This window comes from Accipiter gentilis, chromosome 5 (genome assembly GCF_929443795.1).
Source record: "Accipiter gentilis chromosome 5, bAccGen1.1, whole genome shotgun sequence".
NCBI classification, from domain to species: domain Eukaryota; kingdom Metazoa; phylum Chordata; class Aves; order Accipitriformes; family Accipitridae; genus Astur; species Astur gentilis.
Window position 1 is genome coordinate 31,501,683 of NC_064884.1, and position 21,640 is coordinate 31,523,322.

The following is a 21,640-nucleotide window of genomic DNA, read 5'->3' on the forward strand; positions in this document are numbered from 1 at the left end:
GGAACTATTGTTTCCAGGGACCATTGTAATCCAAACAAATATATATTCCTACGAGACAGCTCCCCCCATCCTGTAATTACCTATGTCTACTTTGACTGAAGGATTCAAACCCCCTGTGGAAAGGTGGCTTACCTTACTTCTTCCCAAATTGTGTATAACTAACTACTGTGCTGTCTACTAATCCTCCCTCGCCTCTCCTTTAAGCTTTTGTAACCTACTTTGAGTTTCAGTATTGCTTCAGTTAATGTCAAGACCCAAAACACACTGTGGGGCACTAATGAAATTTGTGAGTGTAGGGAGGGCACAGATTTTTTTTTTCTGATTAATTAGCCATTCTGTTAGTTAAAAGTTCTACAAGACAAAGCCATTCTGCCTCTGACTTCACTGATGCGCACACAAAGTCAGAATTTGTCTTTAGTTATAACATTGGCTTAGGATCAGTATGTTTTGGTCAAAAGGAAATATGAACCTTGCCTGTGTAAGCATTCCAGAAGAGGTCAGTTCAGAGGCACGGTGCAGACAAGTAATGCTGAAACACTTAAGTGCTAGATGTCATACCTTATGCTGTAAAGCTTTGTCCAGATAAGTCAGTGGCTAGCACCTCACTTTTTCTGATACTTGGCCAATTTATTCTCATAGCAGAAATAAAGAACAGTATGAGAAACTGTCAATTGATTATCAAAATGTTTCAATACTTTAATGGGTTATATTTTTGTTAAAGTAAACAAACCCCAAACCCAATTTTTTCCTATACCTTGTGTTTATTTTTTTAAACAGAGGATGTGTTGACATCTGTTAGCAATGATGAGGTGGCACTAATGGAAACAGGTTGTTTGTACTAGGTTACAGTAAGAAAATAAATGGGCTGTAGAATAAATCTGTACAAATGAATCTTCTATTTCGGTGATTCTTAACTATGCTTTATTAGTGGACCAAGTTTTAGAACACATTTCCTTTACGTTTTTGAAAACTGAAAGAGGAAGAAGCCTGGAAAGAAGTTTTGTAGCTGTTTTTTGTATGTTCTCATTGTAGGCCAAGTCTTTAAATGGCATTTGCGATAAAGCCATCCGATCAACTACAGATCCATTGATGAGCCAGTGTGCGTGTCTGGAGGAGGTTCATTTAACCAACATTAAACCTGGGGAAGGCCTGGTAAGTACTGATTCTGGAGTGTCCTGAGGTCCCCAGTGTATAATAGGTAGGCTTGTGAGCCACTGCATGTGTGAGTATAGCAAGATATTTCAAAACCAGTAATGTCCTATGGGGAGCAGAAAGAGGCACAGAGAGGAACTCTGAAAGTTAATTGTTAGGCAGTGTGCTGGAGCGGCTGCCAGAGATGGGTGTGCATGTTAATAGGTTTGATCTCTGTCCTGGTTTTGACAAGCACTGTGGCTACTCAAACCCTGTTGATGGGTGATGCAGCTGAACCAGAGAATCTACCAGTGCCAGCATCAGTCGCCCTTATGCACAAGAAGAAATGGACACGAAAGTCAGCTTGTTTAGTAAAGGAGGATGAAGCAGGGCTATCCCAAGAACCAGGAGGAAGAGGCAGAGCAAGAGGTAACCATTCGATCCCTATCCCCGAGTGAGCTACGGGATATGCAAAAACACTTCAGCAGTTGTCCAGGTGAGCACATTATCACCTGGGTGCTCCAATGCTGGGATAATGTGGCTAGTAGCCTGGAATTAGAGGGTAGGGAAGCCAAGCAGCTGGGATCACTTTCTAGGGAAGGGGCATTGACCAAGCAATTGGAAAAGGGACACAAATCCTCAGCCTCTGGAGGTGATTCCTGTCAAGTGTGAAGGTAAGGTATCCCTTCAAAGAAAATGTTACATGTCACCTAGGCAAGTGGACCACCATGGAGAGAGGTATCCAGTACATGAGGGAATGAGCCATGCTACAGATGATTTATTATAACCCAGACAATGCACAGGTACCCACAGGTCAAGATGAAGTCCAATGCACAAGACCTGTGTAGTGGAAATTTGTATGGAGCGCACCATCATTGTATGCCAACTCATTGGCAGTACTGGCCTGAAAAGATGAAGAGGCACTGACAGTGGATGAAATGGCATTCCAACTCTAGCAATATGAAGAAAATCTCTCTTCCTCCCTATGGGCCTGCATCTCAGTTATGGAAAAACTGCCCCAAAAGTCTGAACACCTATTTTGAAAAACAGTTCCAGGAGCTCCAACAACCCAAAGAGGATAGGTCCTACTCCCCACTTCTACAGACCGGTATCTCAGCTATTACGAGTAAGCATTCCTCTGCTCAAGAGAGAGGATATAGAGGGTATGCACCACAGAGTACCCTGTGGTTTTACCTGTGGGACCACAGAGAGGACATGGAGTGGGGTGGAAAATCTACCTTGACCCTAGAAGCACAGGTACATGAATTGCAAGGAAAACCAATCACAAATGAGGGGACCTCCAGGAAAATTGCTGCTCCAGCCTCTAGTTGGCAGTTCCCCAGGCAGAGTGGAAGGCCTGATCTTGTTATCCTATGGAAAGGAATTCTAATCTGTTTTTACAAGGAGTGAATAGAGAATCCTATGACCAGTACTAGAGGGGCCCTGCCTCCAGCCAGGTGGAGGAGAGGGACAACCAGGTTTACTGGACTGTGTGGATCTCATGGCCTGGCACGTCAGACGCACAGGAGTATAAGGCTTTAGTGGAGACCGGTAGACAGTGTACCCTAATGCCATCAAGCTATACAGGGGAAGAAACCATTTGTATTTCTGGTGTGACAGGGGGATCCCAACAGCTAACTGTATTGGAGGCTGAAGTAAGTCTAGCTGGGAAAGAGTGGCAAAAACACCCCATTGTGACTGGCCCAGAGGCTCTGTGCATCCTGGCATAGATTGTCTCAGGAGAGGGTATTTCAAGGACTCAAAGGGGTATGGTGGGCTTTTGGTATAGCTGCTGTGGAGACGGAGGAAACTAAGCAGCTGTCTACCTTGCTTGGTCTTCGGAGGACCCTTCATTTGTGGCATTGCTGAGGGTTGAAGAACAACAGGTGCCAATTGCTACCACAGTGGTGCACCGGCAGTGATATCACACCAACCGAGTCTCCCCAATTCCCATTCATAAGCTGATTGACCAACTGGAGAGTTAAGGAGTGATCAGCAAGACTCGCTCGCCCTTCAACAGCCCCATATGGGCAGTGCAAGTCTAATGGAGAATGGAGGCCAACAGTAGACTATCATGGCCTGAATAAAGTCATGCTGTGTCTGAGTGCTGCCATGCTAGACATGTTAAACTTCATTATGAACTGGAGTCAAAGGCAGCCAAGTGGTACGCCACAATTGATATTGCTAATGTGTTTTTCTCAATCCCTTTGGCAGCAGACTGCCAGCCACTGTTCGCTTTCACTTGGAGGGTTGTCCAATACAGCTGGAATCAACTGCCTCAATCCAGACTGCAATGGAGCAGGGTGCCAGAACACCTGCAATACATTGATGACATCATCATATGGGGCAACACAGCAGGAGACGTTTTTGAGAAAGGGAAGAAAATAGTTCAAATCCTTCTGAAGGCTGGTTTTGCCATAAAAAAAAATAAGGTCAAGGGACCTCATGGGAGATCCGGTTTTTAGAAATAAAATGGCAAGATGGATGTCATCAGATCCTAGTAGATGTGATCAACAAAATAGCAGCTATGTCTCCACCAACTAATAAAAAGGAAACAGGCTTTCATAGGCATTGTGGGTTTTTGGAGAATGCATGTTCCAAATTATAGTCTGATTGTAAGCCCTCTCTATCAAGTTACCCAGAAGAAGAATGATTCCAAATGGGGCCCTGAGCAATGACAAGCCTTTGAACAAGTTAAACAATAGGTAGTTCATGCAGCAACCCTTGGGCCAGTCTGGGCAGGGCAAGATGTTAAAAATGTGCTCTATACTGCAGCTGGGGAGAATGGCCCTACCTGGAGTCTCTGGCAGAAAGCACCTGGGGAGAACTGAGGTTGACCCCTGTGGTTCTGGAGTTAGGGATACAGAGGACCCGAGGCCAGCTATACTCCAACTGAAAAAGATACTGGCAGCATATGAAGGGGTTTGAGCTGCCTCAAAAGTGGTTGGTACTGAAGCACAGCTCCTATTAGCACCCCAGTTGCTGGTGCTGGGCTGGATGTTCAAATGGAGGGTCTCCTCTACACATTATACAGCTGATGCTATGTGGAGTAAGTGGGTCACACTGATCACACAACAAGCTCAAATAGAAAGCCCCAGTTGTCCAGGAATCTTGGAAGTGATCATGGACTGGCCAGAAGGCAAAGATTTTGGAGAGTCACCAGAGGAGGTGATGCATGCTGAAGAGGCCTCACTGTATAATAAATTACCAGAAAATGAGAAGTAATATGCCCTGTTTACTGATGGGTCCTGCCACATTGTAGGAAAGCATTGGAGGTGGAAGGTGGCAGTACGGATTCCCTTATGACAAGTTGCAGAAACTGCTGAAGGAGAAGGTGAATCAAGTCAGTTTGCAGAGGTGAAAGACATCCAGCTGGCTTTAGACATTGCTGAATGAGAAAAATGGCCAATACTTTATACTGCCTCATGGATGGTGGCAAATGCCCTGTGGGGGTGGTTGCAGCAACAGAAGCAGAGCTTGGAAGCTGCACCAAGGCAACACAGAGGTAAGCCCATCTGGGCCGCTGCACTGTGGCAAGATATTGCATCCCGGCTAGAGAACCTTGTTGTTCAAGTATGTCATGTAGAGGCTTATGTCACCAAGAGTCAGGCCACTGAAGAAGGTCAAAACAACCAGCAGGTGGATCAGGCTGCTAAGATTGAAGTGGCTTAGGTGGATCTGGATTTGCAATGTGAATGAATTATTTATAGCTCAGTGGACGCATGATACCTCAGGCCATCAGGGAAGAGATGCAACATATAGATGGGCTTATGATTGAGGGGTGGACTTGCAGGTTATCCATGAATGTGAAACATGCTGCAATTAAGCAAGCCAAGTGGTTAAAGCCCCTGTGGTATAGAGGACAATGGCTGAAATATAAATATGGGAGGCCTGGCAGATTGACTATATCATGCTCCCACGCACTCGCCAAGGCAAGCACCATGTGCTTACAATGGTGGAAGCAACCACCGGATGACTGGAAACTTCTTGTGCCCCATGCCACTGCCCAGAACGCTGTCCTGGGCTTTGAAAAGCAAGTCTTGTGGCGACGCAGTGCCCCAGAAAGAAATGAGTCAGACAACAGGACTCATTTCTGAAACAACCTCATAGACACCTGGGCCAAAAAGCATGGCACTGAATGGGTATATCGCATCCCCTGTCATGCACCAGCCTCAGGAAAAATCAAACAATACAATAGACTGTTAAAGGCTACATTGAGAGCAATGGGTTGTGGGGTCTTCAAATGCTGGGATACACATTTATCAAAAGCCACCTGGTTAGTCAGCACTAAAGGATCTGCCAGTTGGGCTGGCCCTGCCCAATCAGAACTTTTACGTATTGTAGAAGGGGATAAAGCTCCTGTAGTGCACATAAAGATTATGCTAGGGAAGACAGTCCGTGTTATTCCTGCCTCAGGCAAAGGCAAACCCATTGTCAGGATTGCTTTTGCTCAAGGACCTTGGTACAATTGGTGGGTAATGAGGGAGGATGAGGAAGTCTGATGTATACCCCAAGGGGATTTGATTTTGTGTGAGAATAGCCAATGAATTAAATTGTATGATGTTAATTGGTATATAACAATGTATATCATCACTTCTGTGGTAGTTCTATGCCATATCAAGGTTATTACAGTAAAAATCACCCAGGTTAATGAAGAATGAACTTTGATGAAACTGAGTAAAGTGCAGTGATGACGGAACTGGACAAGCACAGTGGTGATGGAACCAGAACTGGCTTCAGCACACAGTAGTCTGACACCACACATCATCTTTCCTGCCCTGAAAGACTGTTATGACAGATGGAGCCCAAAGTCATGGACTAAATGAACTCAATGGACATTTTAGTGGGATGGCCCATAGACTAAGGGTATGATATCTGTATGTATATATGAAGAGACAGGAAAGGTGATTAACTGGGATGTACCGAAAATGTGGGACCTGGGCATGACATAAATGGTATAGAATAAGGAGTGGATATTGTCCTGTTTTTGGCTGGGCTGGTATAGAATAAGGAGTGGATATTGTCCTGTTTTTGGCTGGGCTAGAGTTAATTTTCTTCATAGTAGCTGGTATGGGGTTATGTTTTGGATTTGTGCTGAAAACAGTGTTGGTTACTCAGGGATGTTTTTGTTACTGCTGAGCAGTGCTTACACAGAGCCAAGGGCTTTGCTGCTTCTCAACCCACCCCACCAGTGAGCAGGCTGGGGGGGCACAAGGAGCTGGGAGGGGACACAGCTGGGACAGCTGATCCCAGCTGACCCAAGGGATATCCCAGACCATATGATGTTGCACTCTGCAATAAAAGCTGGGGGAAGAAGAAGGAAGGGAGGGAAGTTTGGAGTTATGGTGTTTGTCTTCCCAAGTACCCATTACGTGTGATGGAGCCCCGCTGTCCTGGAGATGGCTGAACACCTGCCTACCGATGGGAAGTGGTGAATGAATTCCTGGTTTTGCTTTGTTTGCGTGCACAGCTTTTGCTTTACCTGTCTTTAAACTGTCTTTATCTTAACCCATAAATCTTCTCACTTTTACCTTTCTTATTCTCTCCTTCATCCCACTGTGTGGGGAGTGAGTGAACAGCTGTGTGGTCCTTGGTTGGGGTTAAACAGTGATAATCCTAAATGTAATTTTTGATGATAAATTGTTGCAGATTTGTGTCTTAACCAGGATATTGGAGAATTTACAGATGTTTGTGAAATTAGTCATTTTATTTTTTCAGGTTACTTTAACCAGCTGTTTTTCTAGGGGGGCCTGGAGGACAGAGAAGGTGATGGGAAATGATGTTTGTGTTTTGAAAGACACATTTTTATGTGTGTTTATAGCAAGACTGAGAAGAATATGAGGATTTTTGAGGTTTGCTGTTAGCAATATGAGAAATCCTTTTAAATGTTTGGTGGCTGTGTAACGTTACTGGATCTAATTCATTCAGTTGATGCTGCTTAGCTGAGTGCTGGTTATGAGACACTGAGTTTGAAATCCTGGTGGATTTTCTGTCTGGAGAATAGACATGTTAGAATGAATTGGAGGGAATTTAAACTCTTAAGTGCCACATGTATTTGCTCCCCCCTCCCACCCTGGCTCTGAAAGCAGAAGAGGTGAACACTTTTAGAGGAAGCTTTACAGTCTTACTGTGCTATATAGTTTTACTTAGGCCACTGGATTTGACTGAATCAGTCGTGCATTCTTGAAATTATGGGAACCTCTTTGTTAATGCACAAGCTACAGCAAAGCAGAGTCAGCCTAACTTGGGCTAAGTAAAAAATGAGGAGGTAGGTGCACACAACTGGATACGGGCAGGTAAATGGGGAAGGGATTTGGCTGGAGAGGAAGAGTCAAAAAAAATCAGGTGTTTTTCCTTGTGCTTCTAAGCAAATGTCGTAACTTCAGGCAGATAAGGTACCTATGACTCCTGAATAACATCCAGTTCTGTACAGCTCAGTGTGAGTGCTTCTAACAACAGACGTAGGTGGGAAAAGTTGAGATGTATTTATTCATAAATGATGAAACCAACATACTGGTCACCTCTTGTGGGGAAATCATGCAATTATTAGTTAATAGCCAGTTGGTGATTTTTAATTTGGTGTTCATATGGTCAACACCCACTTCATCCAAGTTTGTCCTTGCATTTACACTCAGCATTAAAATACACAGCCACAAATACTTAGTTCTGCCAGAGCTTTTATTGCTTGTGTCAGCACCGTGATTACAAGCCAGTCTGTATATTGGCTCGCCAAGAGAAATTGTAAAAGAACGCGTAGGCAATATTTGTAGCCCACTTGTGTAAGTGTGCTTTGTATGGAGAGAGCTGGTGGCCATCTAGTAAAACCTGCAATTCTCTAGTGCAGACCAGCAGTAAGGAAATAAAGTTTTGTTCAAGACCAAAGACCAACGAGGCAGTGAAACCAGCAGTGTTTGGTGTTACCAACCAGAGAGTGTTTCTAAATTGCATTCCATATATTAGGTGGTTTAAGTAATTATAAATATTATAATTAATTACAGTAAAAGTGATCTGTGAAGAGGTTTAGAATGTTGTAATATTAGACCACACACTTTTCTAGGGAAAATATGTGAATTGTTAAGTGTTCTTAATAATGTTTTGTGTCTGTTGCCAACAGTTGTTTAATCAGATAAGTTATGCGTTTTTTTGCCTTTAAACTTGTTTTTCATTTTGTACTTACATTTAGGGAATGTACATCAAATCAACTTATGATGGATTACATGTAATTACTGGAACTACAGAAAACGTAAGTGAAGTAAATGTAAATTATTTCAGACTATTTGACAGTAGCTTTGATTGAGTTAGTTTGACTTTTTTACTACTTCTTCCTGTTTTACATATGACTTTCATGATATTACTGCTTTAAATACTGTGTGATGCATCATTTGTTTATCCACAATTTGTAAATATTTTGTCTGCATGTTTTACTGTTAGTCTAATTAAACCAGTTTCTGCAAGTACATGAGTTAGTTGAAACGCTTGGCATTAAAATAGTTGCTTTAATAAGTTATTGTATCTGCTGTTCTGAGTGCTTATGGTATCTTGCTTAACAAAGTCTTGAACATACTTGCTCTTCGCTGGCAAAGGCAATCTCCCCTACTGGGAATGTTTAGGTGGTAGTGTGCTAAAGTCAGTAATAAGTAATGAAATCAATGAGCTGTCCAGTGACAAAATTGCCTCACAGAGTAAAAAGACTGCAGAAAAGTAAGACTTTGAGTGGTCTGCTGGAAGGAAATGGTTGGCATGATAGGCAACTGTATTTTTCGCTGCAGATGGTTTCTTGTTTTATTCTTACACTGTGAGTTCTTTGTAGCTGAGACTTTATTAAAGGCTTCTGGGCAGTCATTGCAGTGGACCTCTGGCCTGCAGCTGAGGCTGGTGGGTGATGCTGTGGTGTTGTCAGACATGCTGCTCTACAGGAGCAGTGACTGAAAGAAAAAAGAGCGGAGGAGCTTGGATTTTACTTTTTTTTTTTTGTGTGTGTGTGAATAGTAAAGAATCAGTGGTTCTAGTTGTACCCCTGCCAAGTCCAGGGGCCAGGGAAGAGGGGGTGGAAATCTGTGCTTGCAGTTCAGAGTGAAAACTGAAAGCTTTTATAGCTTTTATGCTATTGCCCTAGCAGAACTGTATAGGATCTGGAACAGAGACTAAGTTCACTTTGACAGCAATTTCAACATCTGATAAATGTGAAAGAATGTAATGTTGACTGCTGATAAGCTACTTGTGCATATAGATCTCATTTTGGAGGCCAGGAGTGGGACTGTGCTGCTTCTATAGCTTTGAGTGTTGACTTGAATGTCTGCTTTTTCGTCAACACTCGTTCTTTCTTTGGGGACGCTCTTTGCTTTGGAGCAACAAATCTTGACAAGTGACTGAGAGATCTGCAAACAACTGATGTTTTTCTGGTGGTGTGGGATCATTTAGATGACCCAGGCTGGGTCTTAGCTAAATTTTCTTGCTGGGTTTGGAATGGTATTGTAGCAGCAGAAGTTGGTGTGTTGGAATGCAGTGGAATTGCACCCCAAAATTAACAGTACTGTACATTGGAAGGTCTGGGATACTAGTCAGCCAAGAGGATTTCTGAGTTGTGCTGTCCTACTTGTGACTTCCCATGTCACGTTGGCCTAGATCTAAACTTTGCTCTTTCCTTTGTTCTCACAACACAATTGCAGTGTCTGCTGTGCTAGCTGGCACTTACTGTAGGAGTCCTCTGTGCAAGGGTCCCCTATCCTCCCCCAGATGGGCTGTTGATTGGCCAAAGGACAGCTTGAAATAAGCTTTGTTTTTTACAAACTTGACTTTGGCCCAGCATTTTTTCATGACCTTGGTTGACTAATATATGCAGCCTTCCATGGAGGCATTTCCTCTCAGAGGAAGTGAGAAGACAATGAAGAAATGGGGTTACTCATGATAGCTGGAGCCTCCCACAAATTCCCCCATGTTTTCTTCCCTTGTTGCACTGTTTATTCCTACAGTTTCTTTGAATAAAAAAGTTACTTGAGCTCTGAAGGTGTGATGACAAGAAGGGAGTTCTTAATCCAAGTGCTTAGCTCTGGAGTCACTAGGAAGAGCTGGCCTGCTGCCACTCATGGGGTGGGGGGAATGGGAGGAGAAGTTGTCCCGTGACAGGGGTGCAATATACCAAGGCAGTATACCTGTGTGCTTTGGCTGTTGTCAAGGCTGGTGAGAATTGGTGTGTTGTAACAGCGAGAGCATTTTTAATAACTGCAGTGATAGCCGGTGCATGGCAACAGCTGTAGAAAAATCTAAATAAATATTGAGACATTTAGCTGTTCCTTGCTAATGGTTCCCTAGAGCTTGGTTTTTGTTCCAAGAAAATTGTATTTGAAGGTGTATTATTATTAGATAGGTATTTGAAAAATACCTGTCTATGCACACCAGTAGCTGTGCAAGCATGTATTTTTATCTGTTGACCTTGATGATGCAGGCAGGTAATTTCACATTGAAGTTGGCAGCTCTTACTTACATTAGGAAACAAAATGGGAAAGTGCGATGGCCCTATTTTGTGAGTTGGAGGGGTTTTGGTCCTTTGTTCTGTACCTTCAATATCTTAATGTATTTTTTTTTTTAAATCAGCATACATTTATTTGGAAGTGAAGTTTAAGATAGTTGCAGCGTTAGAAGTATTTTCTTCGTTCCTCTCCCACTGCTTTCAGAAACTACAGTACAAACGAGAGGTAAAAGGATAGTGGACACTGTCCCATGACTTAAGTACAATTTGGCCTGTGGCAGATGTAGGCTATGCCTTTTCCCTTTCCCTGTAGTTTCCCAGTATTAAAAATAATCATAAGTTGAATTCACTTGCATTTCACAAGTCATCAACAGATGTAATGCGTGATCTAGCTGTGCAAAAATTTTCAGCAATGCTCTTCATTATAGACACAACCTTTGACGTAGGTTGGTGAGGGTTGTAATGGGAGGGAAGAAAACCTGCTGAAGCACATGCCTCCTGTTTTCCTCTTTGCAGTCCCCTGCTGATCGATCTCAGAAGATTCATGCTGGTGATGAAGTGATCCAGGTTAATCGGCAAACTGTGGTCAGTAACAGCCTTACCAACCTTCCCTTATGCTTGCTCTGCAAAGCTCGCTCCCCACAGGTTCTGAATGTCTGAATGGAAGGGGTCAGGAATCAGTTCTGGTGTTTTCCTGCTGAAATCTTTGAGACTTTTTAAGATTTTGTTTTCAAGACAAATATTATTCTTCACAATGTTTTCATAAAATAAATATGCAATATTTAATGTTTAAATGCTGTATGCATCATATTAAAATACTTCATGTTGTATTTAAGGCCTGTTTTAAAATGCGTTGTTACAATCTACTGAAATGCAGATAAAAATAGCTTTAAAAAAACCCCCCAAGTATTTGTCAAATCGTTTGCATATGGGAACTTAGATAAAATGATTACATTTTTGCTTAGCACAGGTAAGCAATGCCTTTCAATGTGAGAAAGAAAAATGACAAAGTAGTTCACTCTGCCTGTATTACTCAATTTGAACACATCCATGCATCCTTCTAGGACTGGAGCTGAGATATAAAGAGCACTGCTTGATATCTCAGTGTTTTAATTTACAGCTTAAGTAGAGATCTTTCTTCAAAACAAAACAAAGAAGAACCTTCCAAAAAAGGAGCTTTCCAATTTTTTTCTTCATTCTGGTTTTTTTGATCTCTTTTCTCTTTAGGTTCATGTTAAAACGGACAGTTTGACACAGGGGATTTGGGTTTTTCTTGTTTGTTTGCTTTCAGAAGAGGAATGCTAAATAAAGATGTCTTTATTCTCTTCTAGGTTGGATGGCAACTAAAAAATCTTGTGGCAAAGTTGCGAGAGAATCCGGCTGGAGTCAGGCTGCTGCTTAAGAAACGTCCTACTGGCTCTTTCCATTTCACTCCTGCTCCACTAAAGAACCTGCGCTGGAAACCACCCCTGGTGCAGGTGAGAGTCTGCTGGCTCAACTGTCATATCAGGCTGGGAATGCCTTGGTTGGTTGCAACCTGAAAAAAAGAAATACCAGAAGTGCTCCAGGTGCACTCATGTTTAAGTATAGGTCAAGGAAGTTTAGGTGAAATGGCTGTCCTCTTCTGGTTCCTAGATAAGAGAAAATGTTCTTGCCTTTTTCTTTTTTTTTCTTTTTTCTTTTTTTTTTTTTTTTTAAAAACCCAGATAATGCCCTCTTGATACACAAAGGGACTAGGCGTGTTGAACATTTTAATCAGTCTGTGTGCCACTGGGAGAGCTTACCTGAGGCAAAACTGCTGAAACCGCTGATGTGCATGGAATTCATCCGCATGGAGTAATAAATGCTTCTTCTACTTAGCAGAGTAATAAGTTTTTGCTGAAATAAGTTAGATTATTCCATGTATTTGCCCTCTTTTTAGTCTGGTGAAGGGTGGGAAAGGGAGTGTTTTTCAAGAAGGTATTTAAACTACTTGTTTAAGTAAGATTCGGTTGTTGGGCAATTCACAGATTGGGTAATGAGCAGACAGAGAAAGTGATGTTAATAACCCTTAAATAGCCATGTTGCGGAATGGCTTGTTGTATTAGGAAGCTTAGGGTTTAATGCTTACAGGAGGAAATAACCTAACTGAATCTAAACTGATTACCTGAAATAAAGAAGACCAAGGAGAGTTCCCATTCCTGTTCTGACACAGGTCTCCCTACGGATGTGAGGATAACTTATCAACCTGTGAAATGCCAGTGGCTACTGCAAGTCTTGATGCAGGCAGATTTCTCTCAAACTGGGTAGAAGATGCACACTTGACTCCTTTTTCATCCTTCCTTTCACCAATGCCTGTGTCTTTTTTTTTTCTTTTTTTTGTTTTTTTTTGTGGCATTGTGCCTGTTATTTAATCAGAGCCTAAGGAAAAAAAGCTGCCACCTCATGAATTTTCCAGGGTTACCCAAAGCAAGGACTCTGTTACCAGTATGAGTGGCTGAGGTGGGCTGGAGTATAGGCTGTGCCAAGCAGCATTTCCTTGGGGGAATGAGTGACTGGAGAAGCCTGTTGACAGTTCTGGGTGCCAATGTACTGACCAGGAAAAGGCAGATGGTTGTGCAGGGGTGCCATTAACTGAGTGGCCAGAGCGAAAGCCTGGGAAGGTCCTTGACAAAAAGGGGAGAGTGCAGTTCTCTTGCCTGACAAAGATGAAAGGGTCCTTCAAGCCTTTTCTCTCCTAGAGGCAGACAGGAACCTGGCAAGATGCTGGGGACATAGAATTGAGCCACAAAGAGCAAAATGGCAAACTTGCTCAGATGAGCAATACCAAACGTATTTTTCCTTTGCTTCTCTTACTCTAGTTACACCCATGAATGCAATTTGAAGTGAACTTTACCATATTTCCTGCCCATGCCTTGGGCATTGGTCTGTATGGAATAAGGGTGGCGTGAGCTGGCTTTGTAAGTGTTGCAGATCGTATCGGTATTTAACAAATTGCATTCTTTTAATGGATCTAAAAATAGAAGAAGGGTGTTTGTTGATTTTTCTGTCTATGGAATTCGCAGGAAAAATGGAACTGGAAAGAGAAAAATATTCTTGAGCAATGCATTACCCATGATAGGATTTCTGTAGGAGGCACTGCAAAGCTAGCCAAAACTGGAGGTGGAGAAAAACACAAATGTTAAGAGTTTTTAATGTGTTTATTAAGCATAGAAATAATAGTTCACTAGGGGATGAAATGGTACTATTGGTTATTGAATTATCTTTCTGTGAATGATAGATCAATGCTCAGATGTTTGATAGCTGTCTAACATTTCAGACCAGTCCTCTGCCAACTTCAACCCAGTCACCAGAAAGCATCATGGATACCTCACTGAAAAAAGAGAAGCCAGCCATTTTGGATCTGTACATACCACCTCCACCAGCTGTTCCGTATTCTCCTCGGTATGCAAATAAACATGCACTATTGAACAAAAAAACTCCTTTATTACGCTTGTTTCTGAGCTGGCTTGCTATTAAAGCTCTGTGCAGATTAGCTTGAGGAAATTGCAGATCTCGCAGACTTTCTTCTAGTTGCTTAAACGTATAGGATTGCTTAACCTTATGCTAAAATGCATGAACTACCAGGATCATAATAGATTTTGTTATTAGAAGATTATTATGTGGCACATTGATCAGAGTTGTTCCCAAAACATGTACAGATGTCATCCCTGGTTTTGTTGTGCGGTTATGTTTTTGTTTGTTTAAATTTGACTGCACACAGAAAGAAGTCATTTTTGTCTGTAACTTTTTCCACTTTTTTTAAAAGCAAGTTAAGTAACTGTTGTGGGACTTGGGATAGAAAAGAACTTGTTTTAAATTGTCAAACTTGCAAGTTGTATAAACCAGCAATGTTCTCACTGAAAGGAAGGGAGAGTCAACTCATTCCATTTCTTTTGTCCTGTGGTGTAAGCTACAAAAATGCGGACCTATGTACACAAAAGGCACGACGGGGGAGGGGTGAGGGTGATATGGTATAGCTAGCTTTTGTTTGTTCTCAAGTCCATGTTGACTCATGCCAGAACCCTGCCAGCTGACCTGGGAAGATGATGGACAAAAGAGTTTTCAGGCAAGGCATGCTTTCTGGCCTGTCCTGACACTTCAGGTTACATGGAGATAGCCCAGCACAGAAACTCTGACCTTTTGCTGCAGGACTCATGTGGGAGGAGAGCTTGCCTACTGTCATGTGAGGCCTGATGCAGAGACAGAGGTTGTATTAGTACAGTCTTTTAGGGCAGTACTGGGGTGGGGGGAGAGGGTTTCTCCAGGGTAGGGTCTCTTTACTGAAGTTGGATCCACCTTGATCTACTCTCTCCCTGTTTTTCATGTTTGTGTGCTCAGTTCTTTAAAAAAAAAAAAAAATTTTAAAAAATAAATATCTTGGCATAAAAACAAGCATATAGATTTAGCAGCTGAGTTTAGAATGCTTTGGTCTTTTCTTTAAATTGTTACATTTCAAGCACAAGGTGAATTATGTGCATGTGCTCAGTTTGTTTATCTTTCCTAGAGTCATAAAATTATATCTAGCTTCAGATGCCTTTAGACGTGAATCCCTGTTGATAAAGAAGGAAGTAGCAACGCAAGCTGTAAAACTTGTCCAGGATGATGTGTAGAAAGGGGAAAGCTTCTTGACTTTGACTTTTAAAGAAAGCAAATTTGGAAAGCTGTGGCAGCCAGGAAGAGGAGAAGGGCAGTTCTTTTTGCCTTCTGTTTGACTATTTAATTTCACCTCTGCATGTTTTGCTCTTCTCTTCAAACTGTGAGTCATTTGTGTGGTTATTTCTCCCTCCCCCACCCCCCCAATCCTCCTGTTCTCTTCCCTTCCTGGCATGGATCTTCGCTGGTCCACACTGGTGAGGCAGAGAGCAGTGGCTGGTTTCCCTCCCCACGGCACAGTCTCCACATGGTGGTGTTGTAGGAGAGTCCTCTGCATACATACGGTTGTGGTGTAACACTTCTGTGCAATTTTAGGTCCCTGAATCTCCGTAAATACCTCCTTCCCATTTACTGATCTCTAGCATTGTTCTTGATGGAGAGCTGGAAAAAGAAAGTGGTATGCGCTGGCCAGGGGGCTGTTGTGAATACCATGTATGTGCTTAGACAGTCAGCTGTGTACTTTTATGCCTGACTTGGCTGATGGTTGCCTCAAGCAGTAAGATTGTAGCATGTACAAGGAAGAGGAAAAAAAACCCAGGCAAATCTTAACTTGGAGGGTGGCTTTTTTCCCCAATAGTACTCACAAGGACTAGTTCTAAAAATGGCTGTTCCTGGCCTTTGGAATGAGGGACTGCTCTGGGAAGGGAGTTCTGCAGAAATTGCTCAATTATATGTATATACACTATGAATTTATTACTGAAACTCTCAAGAGGGTCTCACTTCTGGATGGAGAGAGAGAGAGAAGGTGATGAATATTCAGTGGCAGTTATTGGGCTCTTAAAATGACTGAGAAGCACAGTCCCTTGAATGGAGGCGATAGGTGTTTGCCATTACACAAAGATGGGTGAATCTATGTATGCACTCTTCTGTTACAACTGCGCTGAACAGGCAGTGAATCAGGAGCTTTGATATCCCCAGGGCAGGAAGGTCGCATTTCTCAAAAACTCTTTCAGGGGTGATAACTCTAAACTTCTCTGTGTGTTAAATTACTGGCTCATTAAAAGTGAATTAGCATGGGGGGGGTACCTCTATTTTCTCCTTGGTAAATATATTTATAACTAAGCTTTCCATCACCTGGCTTGTTTTTTATTCAGCTTGTTTGCAGCACAATGCCAGCTGTCAGGAGCATGACCGGGTGCTAGAAGTGTCTTTCAAACATACTCATGTCTGTAGCATGAAACTCTTAAACTAACTGAAGCGAAATGTCCTTTCAGAGATGAAAAGGGGAGTTTTATATATGGAGGAGGCAACAAACCCAGTCAGCCACCACCTGGGTCCAAGGGTGCCGAGTCTCCCAATTCTTTTCTGGATCAGGAGAGTCGACGGCGAAGGTTTACTATTGCTGATTCAGATCAGTTGCCTGGGTATCCCATAGAAGCAAATGTCCTACCAGCCAAAATGAGGGAAAAAACACAGTCCTATGGTAAGTTCATTCCTATTTTGTTATTGCTGTTAGGATAAATGCTTTGGTGAGTTGGAATAATCTGTGTTAGAAAACTGCTCATTAGACTTGATGGATATTAAGGGCAGTTTGTGCAAATTGTGAATGTGAATAAAATTCCACATCTGAAATTATTTAACTTAAATGCTATTATTTCTTTAATGAATATCATTCAGCTGGGCTCTGCTTCTATGGTTGGCCATTTCCATGTGTGTTTTTATTACTTTTGGTCATCATGTCCACTGCTGCTGTAAATGAGCAAGAGTGTGGCTGTTCAATCTCAGCACATTGCTTTCTTATATTTCACCAGTGGAAGTATCTTGAAATATTTTTTTCTGCAATTTTAACTCTTTATTTCTAGATCTCTCCCTTTGTTTAATTGTAAAACAGTATCGATTTAAAAATTGTTTTCCTAAACTTAATGTAATTCCTCATAACCTTCTATATTGCCTTTAGGAAAACCTCGTCCTTTGTCAATGCCTGCTGATGGGAGCTGGATAGGAGCTGCAGAACCCTTCTCTAGGCCACGAGCACCAGGGAGAAAAGGCAAGGTTTTCGGTCTTGTCCCTCTTTCTCTTCCCTTCCTCTCCAAAATTTCCTTTGGGCAAACTGGATGGAAGTGTTTAAATTAGGAATGGAGGATTAGTGTTTGCGTATTGCTGAACTGATCAAAGATGACAATTGTTGGTTTTAGCAGGAATGCCAGACGGTAGTTGTGAAATTTGTGAGGCTATTCAGTGTGGGGGCTCAAACTTTTGTTGTCCTGTCTTAGGATTCTTGTGAGTGTTAAAAGTAGGCTAGAATGACTAGGGCAGATCTGTACTTGTCTCTTTATAGCACAGGTTTATGATTTTGCTCTTCCCCCCCCTTCCCTTTCTTCTGCATATAATATTGATAATAAACCTACTTTTTGGATAAGTCTATTTAGCTCACTGTGGAGGCTGTTCTAGAATAAAGCTTGTTCCCAAAAGTAAAATGTAGGGCCTTTTAGGAGTTGCTTTTTGCTGTGACTGCTGTTAGAAAACAACATATTCTGCAGATATCACAGAATGGGAGAGAGACAGAAGCTTGTAACATTGGGTGTTAGGTTGGGTGGCTTTTTTTCCTTCCCCTACTGCCCTTCTCTCCCTCACGCCCTTTTTGCTTCTGAAAGACTGAGTCCTGTTAGAATGGGAAATAAGAAAGGTTGACTATTTAGTTTATTCTTGAAATCAGTTATGAAAGCTAATGTGGAATTCTAGGGAAAATAGAAGCTGGATTCTATTATTTTAATGCAAAAATAGAAGTTGATAACAAGAAGCATTAACCTGGAGGGATATTAGAAACAAATAAGTAAAAAGTCTAACAGAACGATCACCAGGTGGCAGGGCTGGTTTTTGTGTGTATGGTTTTTTGTTGGTTTTGCTTTTTGTTTTGTGTTGGCTCTTTTTAACACTTGAAGTGTACTTCAGTGCAGCAGGCTTGTATGTAAGCTGTACTGGGTCAGAACAGAGGCCTGTCTAGCCCAGGGGGATGTTTCTAGTGGCGCTGCCATGGTCAGGTGTCTAGGGAAGACTAAAAACAGAGAAAGAATCACAAATCAATGGCCAAACCCAGGGAAGTGCTTATATCTTTACCTGCAAAATTAATTTCTGTTGTCCGGAGTAATATTTGTAGCTTTTAAGTTAGTCATGAGTTACATTCAGATAAACATGGATTCAACTCTGCTCTATCAGCATCTTGAATGACATGTTACGAGAAGGTTTGTTATGTCTCACTCATGTTAATGATTTGCCTGAAGGTAGTCTGTACTAGCAGTTTTGGTTTGTGTGAATCTGGAATTTCACAGTCAAAAGGTATCCTCCCTGTGTATGAATTTATTTTGGTGTTCTTTGTGTTGCTTAAAATATTTAAGATGCAAAAAGCCATAAATCTATTGACAGCTGCTTATGTCTAGGTGTGTTATGAAAGGTAACTAAAATCTAGGTAATTTGAAATATAACCAGAATCTTTTTATAAAATCAGAAAATATTCATGGAGGGTTCAGCAATAATTGGTTATCCTCCTCCTGTTTGTACAGGTGAAGATGCCCTCTGCAGGTACTTCAGTAATGAAAGGATACCCCCAATCATTGAAGAAAGCCCTGCCTCACAATACCCCCTCTCAAGGCCTGTGTCTGACAAGCATTTAGTGAGGGGAACGGATTATATTCGAGGCAGCAGGTGTTTTATGAATACAGACCTCCACAACAGTGCAACAATTCCTTTTCAAGAGGAAGGTGCTAAAAAATCCTCTGTTACATCATCCACAAAATCTTCCTCCGCAGAGCCCTCACTGCTGGTCAGTTGGATCACGAGACTGAAATTGTTGACTCATTGACTATTGTTCACAGGACTGTTACCAAGTGCCTTTTCTCATCGGTCGGACTTCTCAACTTTTCAGCTTCACTGATGCACAGTGACTAATGCGGTGTTCTTTTCCTGGAGAATCTTACGTATTTGCCTTTTTTGTTTGTGATTTTTGATGGATCAGAGGGTTCATAGTGCAAGAAGGGAAGAAAGGTAAAGATCAAGTTCTTCCTGGCCAAAAGCTGAGGGCATTTATTCCCCTGGAAATGATTAAAATTTCAGTGATAGAGAGGCCACACATGACGTGAAATATGCATAATGGCTCAGAGGAAATCATTGTGTTACCATAAAGACCAGTGGCACTTCAGTTGTCTGAATGATCAGAGGCTGGTGTGACTGGCTGGGTGTCAGAGTATGTAGAGCTCAACAAAAGTTGTGTTACTCTCCTGACCAGGAAAGATAAGCAGGGAAGCAGCAGTTTCATGCAACTTAGTGATGCTGTTCAAGTACTGCATGAGATCAACCTTGTGAGGAAGAAGCAGTAGTGTTGTTCTTTCTCTGATATCCAGAGATCTTAGGAAGTCTTAGGAAGAGAGTTCTCTTATTCAGAGATCTTAGGAAGTTGGACTAATTTAATTATAAATCAATCCAAGCTGATATATAATCCATTTTATTGAAATCACAGTACAAATAATGCTGAACAACTGCAGTGCTCATCCGTAAACATATATGGATTTCTACAACATGCCAAGGAAATGCATCTGTAGAGGTGGTGAAAGAATATATTTTTTTTCCTTAATTGTTTAAGAATGATTTGCTGTTAACCAAAGTAAGCTTTTAAAGACAGTCCTCTTGGACTTACAAGAACATTTACTGTGGTTCAGTTTTTGAATAATGTGTTGTTTTTATGGAAAAATATGTGCTATCATACATTATAGTTGTAAGACACCTTGCTATTTTCTATATAGCTCAAATTTTCCCCCCTCCAGAATTCTAAAGTAGCCTTGGGTATTTTGGGAGGAAAATAAAACTTGTTTAACAAAAGAAGAGGATATTAAAGAGGTATTGTTTAAAATTGAATGTACATAAGATTGTTAGTATGCAAACAGTTGTGTTTAAAGTAATTTAAATGTTAAATATAGTTGTATATATTTTTTACACTTAAACAGATACAGTTTGTACCTTCCTGTCTGTGCTGCTGGGTACAGATTAGCCAAATGAAAAGAAAAAGAAAGTCTTCTGTATTCCCTGCTAATTATAAGACTAACTATTTTCATAGATGATACATTGCTAACAGCCTTTACTCCTTTGGTCCTGCTGAAAAGAAGAAGAATTTGTATTTAATAATTGGTGGGGAAAGAGGGAGGTTAAATGCTAGTTTGCACTTTGGACTGGGGCAGGAATCATATGTCATAACAGAAGTGTTAAAAACACACCATAATTCTGTCTGTGAAAATGTGACCGTTCTGCTGCAACAAGGTTATGAAGTTGTGCTGCAGCCCTGCAGAGACAGGGTGCTAAATTCAGTTCTCAATTATCTTTGACTGTGACCCACTGATGATTTAGGAGCGGGCTAGTTTGGACTGTTCTGATCAGAAAGCAGATTGTATTATGTGTGTCTTGTGCCGCTCTTCTCCCCTCCCTGAGATGGCAGTCTGCACTAGAGATGTGGCCAAACACAGCTGCAGTGCAGTTGAACCCTAGACCAGTTTGGTCCTGCCTGTGAGAAGGCGGCTGAAACTGCCATGTCGTAGGCACTGTCGTGTAGTATAGCCCAGCCCCAAATCGACTGCACTGTTTTAAATTAAATCACAGTTACTGAAATAGATTAAATTCAGAGGATGTTGTCTAAACGAGACTTTAAAATGGAACTTTTGTTCATCTTTAATGACCTGTTTTCCATGGTTTAAAAATGAAAGGGGAAGTATCAAATGCATACTGATGTGGAAAAAACTATGGATGTACTCGGTTTCTTTGGGGTGCAGCTGGTCACATTTTTCAGACACTGAAGTTTGCTTCCTTTTTTCGGTTAGGTTCTCTTGAAGTTTCATCTAAGAGTAGTGAAATAAGCTTGCCCTAATTTAACAGGTAGCTTTAAATTACAGCAGCTATGAGGAAATTTGTAAGCATTTAGGCAGAAGGAAACTTTGAAAATCTGCCTTGTTGTGTAAATACAAGCTAATCCTCCTGTCTCCCAGCCCTGACAAAAAAACCCCCAAACACCCAAACAACCACCCAACCAACAAATGTCCTCTCCATGTTCATCTTCTCCATGCCCCAATTTCCTAACCATGCTGAGTTAAGGTACTGAATTTGGCCTTTTGTTAGTCAGTCGTGAGGATATCCAGTAGTTGATTGTCAGGGGAAAGAGTTGCCTGACTCTTACAAACAGGGGAAACGGAGGTAGTTTTCTGGAAATTACCAGGAGTGGTATTGCAGTTTTTCAGAATCACAGAATGGTTGAGCTTGGAAGGGACCTCTGGAGATCATCTGGTCCAACCCCACTGTTCAAGCAGAGTCAGTTGCCCAGGACCATGTCTAGACAGTTTTTTTAGTACCTCCAAGTATGGAAACTGCACAACCTCCCTGGAGAGCCTG

At 41.7% G+C, this 21,640-nt stretch overlaps 1 protein-coding gene across 2 annotated transcripts in view; it reads left to right on the plus strand.

The window, feature by feature from the left end:
• The window catches only part of CNKSR3 (CNKSR family member 3), a 65,490-nt gene extending 43,850 nt beyond the window's left edge, over nt 1–21,640 (plus strand). For both annotated transcript variants that reach the window (XM_049801272.1, XM_049801273.1), the window contains exons 6-13: nt 1,033–1,152; nt 8,315–8,374; nt 11,117–11,185; nt 11,932–12,078; nt 13,899–14,023; nt 16,489–16,697; nt 17,172–17,261; nt 18,775–21,640. In XM_049801272.1, coding sequence (XP_049657229.1) covers nt 1,033–1,152; nt 8,315–8,374; nt 11,117–11,185; nt 11,932–12,078; nt 13,899–14,023; nt 16,489–16,697; nt 17,172–17,261; nt 18,775–19,073 — 1,119 coding nt within the window. In that variant the 3' untranslated portion in view covers nt 19,074–21,640. The remainder of the gene's footprint in view (nt 1–1,032; nt 1,153–8,314; nt 8,375–11,116; nt 11,186–11,931; nt 12,079–13,898; nt 14,024–16,488; nt 16,698–17,171; nt 17,262–18,774) is intronic.